Raw genomic sequence first — 13,429 nt, 5'->3', positions numbered from 1 at the left:
ATTGATATATTTTAACAATTACATGCATTATATTAAGACTAATAATGGTATCTTGTAATATTTGTAATAATATATTTTTAAGTAATAAATAAAATACATCAAAAATTTTTAATAATCTTAGACTAATCTTGTCCCTAAATAAGAGTCGCGCGTTACGAAAAAACAGCTATGAAACAAAAGCAGCAACGATAAATAAACATAAACATTGACACATGTTAATTTCAAGCCCAAAAGTACAAAGCCTGGATAGCATTGGCTTAAATAAAATAATATTGCAAGTCAGTCGAGCCATTTTAAAGATATACTAATGACGCGTTTTTTATTTCAGAAAATGTGTAATGGCGATGCTATTTTACATTATTTTTTTAAATAAAATTTAAATACTAAATAGAGGAGAAATAAATTTCTATTTCTTTCTGTTTTGCCGCAACAAATTCGCAAAGCTAGACTATTTTAACCCGTTTAGATAAAGTGCAGCTCTTTTAAAACCAATTTTGTTTTGTTAGTCTGTGAATGTATTTATCAGATCATAGTAAGCCATAATTGAATAAATAATATATAAAGGTACCTGTGAATTGATATATGAGAATAGTTCATTATCGACCTAGCCTCGATGAAATTTTCAGTGCGACATAAAGCAATCAATGGCGTCTACGTCCAGCCTCGCGTTAGCGTCTTCAGTCAATCGAAACGATCGCAAATTGCATAGAATCAGGCAGTATTGATTGGCAGTAGCATTCAGCATAGCATAGACCTTCAACGGTAACGGTAAATAATTTACGTGCTAAACCGATGCGAGGAATAGCGCGCTGCGACTTTGAGGAAAAATATATCTATCGTACTTAAATATTGAGATAAAAAGCTGATGGCGCTGAAAATTATACGTGTAGAAGTCTACTTAATGTAAAATAGAGCGGCCTTCGTTATAAGTGGCAAGTTCGGCATTAACCGTCATATCGTAATTAAGGTGATTGATCGTTTCTGTTGAACACGCTTGTCCTAGAAAATGTCCTGTAATTTCCAAGGGAGGAAGAGGAAGCATCAAATATGACAACGGAGGTGAGAAAAGAACGACGAAGTAAACTAGGAAGAAAGAAGATTGAACTTAACTGGGGTCAAATTGACTCTAGTAGGGAGTCCCTGCATTCAATATGGCGACTTCCTAATAGAGTCAGGCTGACTCCTTTTAAGACGTTCACCAGAGGAACCGCCTTGCGAAAGTACCTGAGCGTATGCTTTATAAATGAAATTAAGGCCATTTAATTTACAAAGCATCTGTTAATTTAATGATACTGAGACGAAAGTGTTGCGAGCGAACTATATGTATCGATTTGTAGAAATCAGCGCAACATTGTGCATCACTGATTGATCACTGATCGACTGTGCTTATCACTGAGAAAAAAATTTACTGAAAAGAAAACAAATTCTTTATTTTAATTAGGTGCTTGCATATAACTATAAACACGTTTTCTTAAAATGTGTAAAAGAGATTATATTTATATGAACATAATTTTTATATTTAAATAAATCACATACACACACATTTATAATTTAAATATTATTTATAATTTGAAAAAATATTTGTTATAATATTGTAAACATATATTACTCATCATACATATATATCCCATGAAAAAATGATTTAGATATAATTATATATGATGTCATATACAATTATATATGTATAATTATATATGATTTATATATATCAGCATATATAATTATATATGGGCACCATATATAATTTATATATAATCTATATATAATTTATATATATTTATATATATTTTTATATATAGACTTCATTGTTTTTGCCAGATTATATCTGAAGAACTGCAAATGCTTTATGCAGATTGTATACATATAATAATATCTGGTCATATCTGATTGTATCTATTGAAGTTGAGTGATCATATATAGATATACATATATATATAGTCATATAAAGTCATATAGTTTCATATATGAAAGAACAAAAACAAAGGAGTTTATATATAAATCATATATAAATTATATATGGGGCCTATATATAATTTATATATAATTACATATGCTGGCATATATAAATCATATATAATTACATAAATTTGAATATAATTATATATAATTGTATATGACGCCATATATAATTATATCTAAATCATTTTTTCATGGGTAGTTCAATATTTTAAAAGCTTATTTAGATTTAAACAAATATTATAATGTATCAAATCTAAATTTAATTAAATCAATAAAAAGTTATTTTTTTAATGTTAATTGATTTACTGTATTTAACTTGCACCTCTGTTCGAATGCGATTGTTTCGATGTTCATGCGTGAGTCACATTTAACGTTATTTTCCGTATTTTAAAACATTTAAAAAATTCAGAAAATTATGAAATATCTATTAACATTGTGATTGAAAATTTCAAAGTTATTCTGATAAACATTATTCACTGACTATTTTATTTTTAATAAACTTTGAAGGGAGTAATAAACTTCATCCGTCATTTAATATTTTATTTTTTGACAGTAACTAAATAAGAAAGCAGCAATTTATCAAAATTTTTAAAAAGATGTTTTCACTAAAAATAACATTTTTTATTAATAAATAACAAAATTATTATTTATAAAAAAAACCTTGTGGGTATGACACGTTTGTGCGAAACTTTTTGGCATTTATCGCTGCATTTATTTTTCATAATGTTTCTGAAACCCCCTCTATCACGTACTTCTTTGAGGAGCCGAGCTCGCTTGATGGTTTTAAAACTAAGAGTTATTATTTTGTGTCGAACACCGGAGACTCACGTGTTCAGGTAGAATGTTACAAGAAGAAAAACTTCATACTTTGAACATTATTTACTTAAATAAATTTAATTTTAATAAATATTTATTACAATTAAGAAAATTTTTTTCTCAGTGCACATACAATGTCAGCAATTATTATGTAAATAACACTTGTGTAAATATTATGTATTATAATATGTTATTTTAGAAATAAAGTCTTGAAATTTATATAGTAGGAATATAATTAAGAATTTGTTTTTGGCTGCGTTTGCATAAGATTATTTATTAATTAAATCTTTGTTTAATTAATAAAAAAGTATAATTGGAGTTTTAATATGTAGATTTTCGACACAGGGATCAGGTGCAATACGATATACGTCTTTTAAAGCCTATACTATAACACTGAATCCCGATAGAGATCTCAGATTTCAAATTTCCTATCGTGGTAATATGCTACCATATCAGATCTTATGTCTATTTATAGCACCGACAAAATTTATGATGCATATAGGGAGTATCGAGTACTATAATCTCTTTCCTTTCACCTTTGCAAACTAATAATGCTTGTAGATATAATAATAATAATAATTAGATGATAAGATTGAAAACAAGAGAAAAAAGAGAGAAAAATATGAACAGTTGCTAACTTATCAATTTTTGAAAATTTGACGAAATATTAAAATATTATGTATTTAATATAGTGCGCTTTATATTACAATATTGTTAATTAAGTGTCTTTCTTTCTTGTAATAGATAATGGCAAGAAAAAGAATAATTTTATATGTATAGTTATATAAGATTGCAGAATACATCGAAACGAGGGCGCTGAAAGGACGCAGGCCTCAAAAACGCCGCAGTGCGACTCACTCTGCGGGCTTCATGAAGGCACTGCTCTGTACTAATATCATTAGAATAAGCAAATGGCACAAAACACTTAAGCAACTGTTTATTTATTAATTATTATTAAACAGTTCTAATTATTACATACATTAAACGTAATAAGCACAAAATTTAATATTATATGACAATAGCAATATTTATAGTTTTTAGAAATAAGAATTATTTATGCAAAAACAAATAATCTGAATTAAGGAATTATTAATTATAAACATTGAATATAAAAATTTTGGAAAATGTAATTACCTATAAATAATACGTTCTATACTTTTAACATGTATTATATAATGTTATATATAATTAATTACTATGGTTAATAATCAATTTAATTTACAATTATTTAATTATAATTATTTTGAACCTCAGGTTTATTTTATCTTGATTCCGTAATCTTTCTCAAGTATTTTTTTTTAATTATCCGATTATTTTTGAGTAATTGTATGTGCTAGCTAGATGTAACGCGTGATAAATTGCCGCGTAGCCGTAATCCGGCGCATAATAATGTTCTCATAATTTCAAACATGAATGGACAGAAGCACACCTACAGACGTAGAAGCAAGAGGCGCGCGAACACGTTGCGCGTGTATCGAGGAACATTAATTAACGTCAGGATCAGAGCATCAGATTTGACGCTGCCATGTGAGGTGCAGTGCTCGTTTATCCTTGCGCTATCTGTCTCTTTAATAAAACGTGTATTCGAAGAGATTGAGAGAATTTGTAAAAAAATTGAGCTCTCAAAACATATGATTGCAAAATTAAGATGATAAAATAACAGAATTTTTCTGCGTGTTAGAGACACTTTTGGAATTCTAGAAATTGGAATACTAATTAGAATATTAAGAATTAACATTTTTTAAACTTAACAAAATTTTGCATTATTTATTTTAAAAGCACGGTTTATCGTAGGTTTTTTCTTCGTAGGTTTCATATATATTTCTTGACGTTTTTATTATTTTTTCGTTAGTAGAACATTTTTTGACGATTATAACTCTACTAAAATATTAATCATTTTTTTAAAGACTAAAATTTTTTTATAAAATAAAAAAATATTGATACAATTAAATATATTTAAGACAATAAAGAATATAATTATTCAACAAACAGTTGCTGATTGAATGTTATTTGTATAATAATAAAATATATACTGATTGTGCTAAAAAGAAATTAATTGTGCTTTTTATCACGCTATCAATATTGTTACAAATTGAGAAAAGAAAACATATCTTATATGAATCAATTATCACTATTTACAATTTGAAAGAAATACACCAACGTATAAATTAAATCTATAAGTAATGATTCTTTTTGAAGGAAATGCTGGAGTGACAGTCAAACTTGATCAAAGTCAAATGTAAAGTTATTAGTGTACATTATTAACAAAATTTTGTATGTATTTTTTTGATAGATTTGAAAATACTTTTTCAGAATTAAAATGTACATATTAATATCAGTCTGTGACTTTGTACCAAAAAATTAAACTTTGAACCAAAAACAAAACATTTTTTTTTTTTACGTTGTTCTACTTGTTAACTTTTCACCTAACATTTTATAAAACGTTTTTGTTTCAATTTGGCGTAAAACGTTTTCGTTTTAAAATCCAACTTCAAGAACTCGACATTGTTTGTTTCTATTATACATATATGTGTCTAGAATGTATCTCAAATTTTATGAGTACAAATTGCAGATCTTTTATATTAAGCAGATATTATTACGACGTGACAACTTCACACGTCTATTTGATTACTTTAAATTGTTATTTCTTTTCTTGAACTGCAATTATAATGCAGATATAAACCGATTTTTTTTTTCTAAAAGCGACTCATCTGGAGGAAACAAAAGCATTCATGACGCTGATGTCGTGTGTATTATTATCCATTGCATAACAAATCATTTCACTGAAAGGCACCAATTATTAATGAGCCCTTGGCCAGCGGTATGTATACGTATCCCACAGGTAATGATAATACTTGTGTATGAGGCATATTCCTATATACGTGACGGCAGTTGTACCATTAATGTTATGTCCAGCTTGCTCCGCAATCGAGCTTATTGTTGTACCAAGAGTACAAAGCATCAATAGTATACGCGAGAACCACCGCTGCTTGTTCTATTTAATAGCAGATAAAGACGGAGGGCGAGAAAAGGGAAAGATATTAATTGTTTGCTAAAATGTAAATTAATACAATAAAGTAAAATAAATGTTACATATGACAAATAATATGTATTGTAACAAAAAATATAATTATTTTTAAAAATGTAATATAATATATAAAAAAATTATAAAATTTATGATGCATATATAATTATAATATACAACAATAAAATGATAAAATAGGATAACAAATCAATGTTTATAATAAATTAAAATACTTATGCATAAATTAAGATTTTATAAATAATCAAATAATGAAAGTTTTAATGCTGTGGGAAGAAAAATTGAAGGTTTCTGAATTTCGCTTAATGAGATATTGTTTCTCTTTGATTTACAGTATAATATAAAGAAAAAGGAGGAGGTGCAGGAAATGCCACAAGAAGAGCCTAATCCTCTGATGCGAAAGAAGAAAACACCGGAGGAACTGGCGGCCGAAGCTGAAGCTGAAGACGAAGATGAGTTCACCAGTATGTAATGCTCGCAATATTATCAATGTACATACATATTTAACATGGTTTAAATCAAATTGATAGAATACGATACTTAATTTAAAAGAAAAACTTGAAGTATTCTAATTTTGCAAACACAAATCTAATGTTACAACTAAAATAGTTTCTGCATTAGTATTTATGAGAGAACGTTAAATTATATTTGTGTTATTGTATAGTAGTACCTTAAAGAACAAACTAAATCCTTAGGGAAATTACTTTAAACTCACGGCAACACTAGAGGAATTCAGAAACATCTACTAATCTGATTATATTTGTATTCATACATATATGTGTCGATAATTGATGTTTATCATATTGCACATTACATATAGCTCACATGAAAAGATTGTATCTTCATTAAATTTTAGAAATTATATATATTCTTAGGAATTATTTCTAATTATAAGACTTATTGACAGTAAATAAAAAATGAATTTTGTTTTACTTAACAAAGCAAAATGAATAGTGACATTTACATAGCTGGGAAAGTACATTATTTAATGTGTTCTAATTTTATTTGTATATATACTTTGTAGCAACGATTTTATAATTTAATTCTTTTTATATTCAACAAGTCATAAGACTACGCAAGTGCAAATTAAAATTTGCAATAACTTGAACTTTCTGCGTAATTACATTTTTCTCTTACTATTATTCTTTTGTTCGGGATTTTATCATTAACATTTCATTGAACACATTTCCATTTTGATTGTTTCAGAACTGAGAAATACGATAGAAACGCAAGTGAACGAGATTAAATCGCAAATTGAAAGTAAGTGCAGCCTCCAATGAGCCTATTGCATCGCGCGGCTCGTGAGAAAGATGACGATGACATCACACGTCGTTGTCGGACTTGCGTCCGCCCTGCTGCCCAAAGGAGCAAAGGAGGAGAAAGGGGTAGCGGAAGAGATAACAAAGCAACGAGAAAGAGGAAAACTGATACGTGGAGTTACCAACATTGGAACGCCATCGTCGTGTCGATCAATCGGGGATTCATTTCAACAAGTCGATTGGTCGATCGTTGCTTAAAGCAAAATGAACGACGAGAATGAGCCAGAAGATATCCCAAGGATTTTCAAAGGATTCCTAAAGAATTTTTCATTGCCGTCATACATTTGGATAGAACTTCGGAAATTGAAAAGATCCCGTCGAGGATTTTATCCCGCATGAGACTTGAAGTTAGAAATAAACGAAGAACTACCTTTTATGCCGAGAAATGCTAAACAAATTTGACCAGAAGGCTTGAATAATGTGAAATATTGAAAATAATATATTTATACAAGCTAGAAGAAATTAGGAAAAAGGAGCTGAAGAAGATATAACTTTTTATTAAAATCTGATAATACTAGAAAGAAAAACTTTCAACTAAACATATGCAGCTAAAATGTAAAAACAGATTTAAATCTATAAACAAGATTTTTTTAAAATTAACAAAATGTAATATTAATGCTGATAATTTATCAATAATACCAGTAAAAGAAATCATCCACTAAGAAATATAATAATAAACTTTAAAGAAATATTTATTATAAATATTTCAACAAAAGTATTAGTTAAACAGCAAAGCACATGCTGTTAAATTTACAGTAAGTAGAAAAAATATCACAGAACAAAATATATCAACAAAATAAAAGATTGAAAGATGCTTGTTGAGAAAATACTGAGATCAATTTTCTCGACTTCTACGCTAAGCAGATATAAACTTCAGTTCAGAATCCATGAATTTGAAAGAAATTCTCGACGGATATCCCGATGTTCTTTCTTTCGCGCAAAACGAAGAGATCCAGACATTGACGACGTTGAAGAGAAATAAAGTTAATCACCAAAAAAAAAATTGACACCAATAATTATCTTAAAGATCGCGTAATTAAATGTCGCGGAGAAGAATTAAGAATTCAAAAATCTAATCCCATTTAATTCGGAAGCAAACAATACGACAAAACGAGAAAATATTTAAAAAAAACCCAAAAAGGAGAGATGACTGAAATATTGTCGATCGTCGATGGTGTTCGTGAAGGGAAAATTCAGGGGGTAGAAACGATGTAAACGACGATGAAGACAAAAAGAGAAAGAGAGAGAATGCTGACTCGACCAGAGTGTGATTTTTTTATGTAATTGTTGCAGTTAAAACGAAGTGTGAAGTGATGTTGTTTTATATAGGATAATTAGGTGTTCTGTAGAATGTGTTTAGATGTAGCATAGTTTATAACAAATCAATTATCTGGTATGACGAGTGAAGTATCCAACTGTGGGTACTGAGTTATTTTCTATTTATAGTTCGTCTAGGTATTCTATAGTAATATGGAGAATTTTTGGCGCAATTTGGTGATTTGAAAATCTGCTATTGATCATTACAGGAACTGTAACTAAAGATTCACTCTTTAATCATCACCAGTATTAATGATTTGTTCATCTAGATATTTTATGGAATATCTAGTTATTCTGTATCTCTGAAGATCGTGTACTATAACGAATGTTTCAAACATGTTAATTGATTCTCGGATAGGGGTATAGTATAGGTATCCTGCAATATTCCTCTGGCAGATAATTTTTCGAACGTTCGCAGAGCTCTTCTTTTTTTCAATTGTTGAAATCTTTTAAGTTTCGCATCCGACAACTATATAAACTATCTAGTAAACGGTCTACGATGACCGTAATATCACTTTTATGATCTTACATTCGCTGTATGGTTACGGCTTCTATATAGTTACCCAGGAAGTAACAAGCGTGACTCATGCAGTGATCAATTAGCCGCTTATTTTTCCGAGAATAAAGGATACGTAGCAGGAGGTGATTGGCTTCTTGCTGTGTAATTATATTGCTGCGATCTATGTATAAGTTGGTCAGATACGTCGACTATCAAATGGGAAACTTCGGAAGCAGTTGAATATTCTAATACGGACCTCGAAACTTCCCTATTAGATGGTCAATTAACAGCTCCAACGAATATGTCATACAAAAGCTGTACTGTGTTTCATATTGCTGCACTCATAGTCTGATAATCTTTGTTTCAATTGCTGTCCTTTTACCTATCATAAAGCTTTCTTTTTTAAATAATAATTTTAAATAATAATTATTGCTGTTTTAACTGAAAAATGGGTTGCCACGTAAATTTCTTTAATTATGACGTAAAAAGGCAAATTGCAATATTGTATAATAAAATTTAATATTTTAACTAAAAATTGGTCCGAAATACAAAACATTCTAATATATAATTAATTGTATATATATGAAAAAATATAAAATTAAAATTTTTTTAATTATGAAAAAGAACATAAAAGATCGAATGAACATTTGAGAGAGAGACTATTGATAAAAACCAAGGAGCAACACTCTTAAAAGAATTAACTAATTCTGTCATCAACTAATTTGTTAATCAACTTATATCTCTATGCGATTATATTGATTTTCACTATTTGTGGCTAATGTCAGAATTTATATCTACTATTACACATACACGCAATACACATTTTTTAGATATACTATTGTTATACTCACAACAGCCTCACAACACATTACATATTATTTTTTCACGATTTACACAAGTGAAATAATGGATTGAATAGATAAGATGTGCAACAAACATATCAAAGACAGATATATTCAAGCGCCTAGTACGTTTAAGTACGTTTCACAACTCATTGATAATAAATTATAAGTGATTTAAATCCACTAATCCGATCTACGGGCAAAAGAAAATGTGCAAAATTGACGGAAATAGTTGTGATAATAGAATGAAGATGATAGTACAATATTTGCTAACAAAAACTTTTCTCATTGTTTTGTTAATCAATACATTTTAATTTTTTTGCTAGCAATTGATGTTTTGTAGTTGAACGTTAATTTCTTTGTTTAGAAGTAAAAGTTAACTTACAATAATTATACGTAATACCGCGCTATCTGGTCGCGCAGCATACGGCTCTCGAGATAGATACACTTGAAATATCACGTGCTCGAAAACGCAAGGTGCAGGGCGGGATATTTAACTTCTCTCGCTCGCGTTACAAACAATAAAATTTATATATATGTATATATATATATATATATGTATGTGTGTATATATGTATATGTATATATAAAATTATGTTGATATATATAAACATAAGTAAAAAAAGATGAAAGAAGCAAAAAAAGAAACGTATGTTAGCGCGTTAAGTTTTTAGAAAAGATTTTTCGGATAGTGGAAAAAATAATAACTGTAGTTGAGTTATTTGTAGTTAATATATGAGAGTTTGTTCGATGACTACTTTAATACACTGAAGAGAGAAGAGAGAGAAGACGGTGATGAAAGAGTTCTTATTATTACTGTTATCGTTATTAGTAACGCTACTATGATTATTAAGAAATTTGTACTTAATGCGATAAAATCACGACGGAATGTGAATATAATGATAATTGCTAGTTCTCTGCCATTCGTTCAAACATTAAATAAGATTTCTAATTTAAGAACACAAAATAATGAGATGTTTGATATTATATCAATATTTTAAACTCAGGAAACACACACAGAAGATATGACTTAACCACGAATAAATTTGATTATTAAGATATTTAATAAAATTTTTATATAAAAAGGTTTAATTTTACACTTATATGTTGCTACACTTTTAAGATTTTTTAAAATTATATTTTTACATTTTTATTGCATTACTTATTCAAGTAACAAAATTCCAATTTAAATTTAAATTTAACTAATTTGGTTTTTATACGATATTTTATGTCTACTTTCTTAAATTATCTATAATAACACATCTACTTGTACAAGGATTAATATACCCTAAAGAATAAAAGCAAAAATAAAAAGTAAAAAGAAAAAAGAAATGCTTATTGTACAGGATTATTTTGTACGAAAAACAGAAAAACAAAATGAATTTTTTTATTTGGATATGTTAAATTCATATACTTCTTACTATTTTTTTGATTCTCGCACGCACGAATGGCAGGGTAATGATAGAATTAATTAATAATATAATATTCTCAATTTGTAAACGATAAATAACAAATTGAAAAATTGGTTTTACCGCTAAGGTTGAGATCAAAATGATCTAATGATAAATATTATAATATCTATAAACGTATTCTTTTTTAATCATTTTTATTTATTGATTAATTCTACAAATATTTTTCTAATTTTCTGTCTTTGATAGATGAATTTTGTAATAAATTTTTATGACATGTGATTTAAAATTAAAAAAGTTTTTTAGTTAATTATTTAAACAAACTATATTTTAGATTTCAAAGCTTGAAAGACTGAAGTTTAACAACAAAGTTAGTTATAGAGCACATGGAAAAGTAATTGCGGATCAATTTGACATTATTCTATCGGTTTATAGTTAAATAAGCATTAAATTATTATAGAAATTTTATTAACTCTCCAAATCTGTTCACTTTCTATCTTTCACTTTATTATTTTTTACTTTGTCTTTTACTATTGTTAATATTACAATTAATATACACAACTACCTTTTTCCTTTCTATCATCAAAAAATTCTGGTTTTTCAGAATTTTTAAATTATGCTATTTTTTCATACTTTTTACTTGTCTTTTAGTATTTTTTTTTTTTACTTATTATAGTTTACTATTTTTTATACTTTGTTTTTTTATTTTATGCTTATTTTGTAATTAATATTTATAATGCTTTTTATCTGTATTATATAAAATGTTATTTAATTAATCTCTATTGTTATTTTTTTGCATATATCTTTAGCATTTATTTCACTGCTCGGTAAACTTTTTGCAATTATTTTCGCAATAATATCGAAAAGATAAATTAGTAATTGTGCACATTTTGCAAGCACCTTGCAAATTGTTATACGTAATTTTGTCAAAATTATATGCAAGAATACGCTTAGCAGTTACATACAGCAAAATTCCTTAAAACCTATATTGAAATAAAATAAATTTTATGTATTTGAGAAAATTTTTATTTTATTATACTCTCTAAATGCTTTGTTCTTGCAAAATTAATAAAACAAATTTAAGTATAAAAATAAAAGACAACAATAAAATAGTAAAAATAAACATAATAAATTTAATTATATTTATTATATATTTATAAATTGTATTATTAGATAATATACATTTTTTTGTTTCTATTCAAAAAAATTAGAGAAATACAATTAATTTTTTATCCCAAAAGTTATCATTGTCCAAGAATTAATTATTATCATCAAACAAATAGCAATATTCAGTGAACCCAAATAGAGCGTTTCGCTGGTCGTATTTATTCCGTGCTTTCATCGTAAAAAAAAAATCGCGAACTTTCGCCGCAATTCAGAAAGAGCGAAACCATTTCTAAAGTTCGCTAAGTTCGGCTATGACCGAAAGTTCTGCAAAAATCGCTGACAACGTGCTGTCTTTTTTTTTCTTCTTCTTTTCAGTTCTGTCCTTCCGAGCTCGACTCTTTCTTTCTCTGCTATCTTCTGTTTCTTTCTCCTTCTTCTTCTTCCTACCCCCCCTTCTCTCTCTCTCTCTCTTTCTCTCTCTCTTTCTCTCTCTCTCTCTCTCTCTCTCTCTCTCTTTTCCTCTCTCTGTTTCTCGGTTTTCAGAGCAAGAAACTCCACCATCCGATGCGACTCTGCAGCTGTTTGCTCACGAAAAATAAACCCAAAACTTTTCTTTTTAGCATTTGACTTATCCTCGGTCTCCTTTCGATCTTGCTTAGGAGATGGATGAGGATTTTTGTAAGTTAAAATGTCTTCTGAAATTTTGATTGGAGATTTTTAAGATCGTGTTTTAATCGTGAGAAATAATTGAGAAAAAACTTAAATTAGATACAAAAGTAAATTAATTGCTTTTAGAGAAATTAAATTTGTGATTTGGAAGATAATGTCGAGTAATTGTGTCATACATGGTTTATGATTATTGAAATTAATTAGATTTTGAAATTAAATCACATTTTTTATAGAAATATATTCCTATATATACTCAAAACTTTTTTTATATAGTTATTGTTTTGCTGTAGTTAATATTTTTTTAATTAATTAATTAATATAATTTGTTTAATAATAATATATTTATTATATACAATCCTAAATAGCAGATGGTTTTATATACATTTTATTTATGAAACATTTAGAAAACGTGTATGAAACGTATGAAGTAACATGTGCTATTTGGAATT

The 13,429-nt window shown here is 27.8% G+C and overlaps 1 protein-coding gene across 5 annotated transcripts in view; it reads left to right on the top strand.

Moving 5' to 3' along the window:
- The window catches only part of LOC105832775 (complexin), a 174,850-nt gene extending 163,739 nt beyond the window's left edge, over nt 1-11,111 (top strand). For all 5 annotated transcript variants that reach the window (XM_036284678.1, XM_036284675.1, XM_036284681.1 and 2 more), the window contains 2 exons: nt 6,153-6,282; nt 7,025-11,111. In XM_036284678.1, the coding sequence (XP_036140571.1) occupies nt 6,153-6,282; nt 7,025-7,098 (204 nt within the window). In that variant the 3' untranslated portion in view covers nt 7,099-11,111. The remainder of the gene's footprint in view (nt 1-6,152; nt 6,283-7,024) is intronic.
- Nucleotides 11,112-13,429: the final 2,318 nt, after the last annotated feature.

This window comes from Monomorium pharaonis, chromosome 1, assembly GCF_013373865.1.
Source record: "Monomorium pharaonis isolate MP-MQ-018 chromosome 1, ASM1337386v2, whole genome shotgun sequence".
In the NCBI taxonomy this organism is placed as follows: domain Eukaryota; kingdom Metazoa; phylum Arthropoda; class Insecta; order Hymenoptera; family Formicidae; genus Monomorium; species Monomorium pharaonis.
The sequence above is the reverse complement of the archived record's forward strand: the minus strand, read 5'-3'. Positions and strand labels throughout refer to the sequence as shown.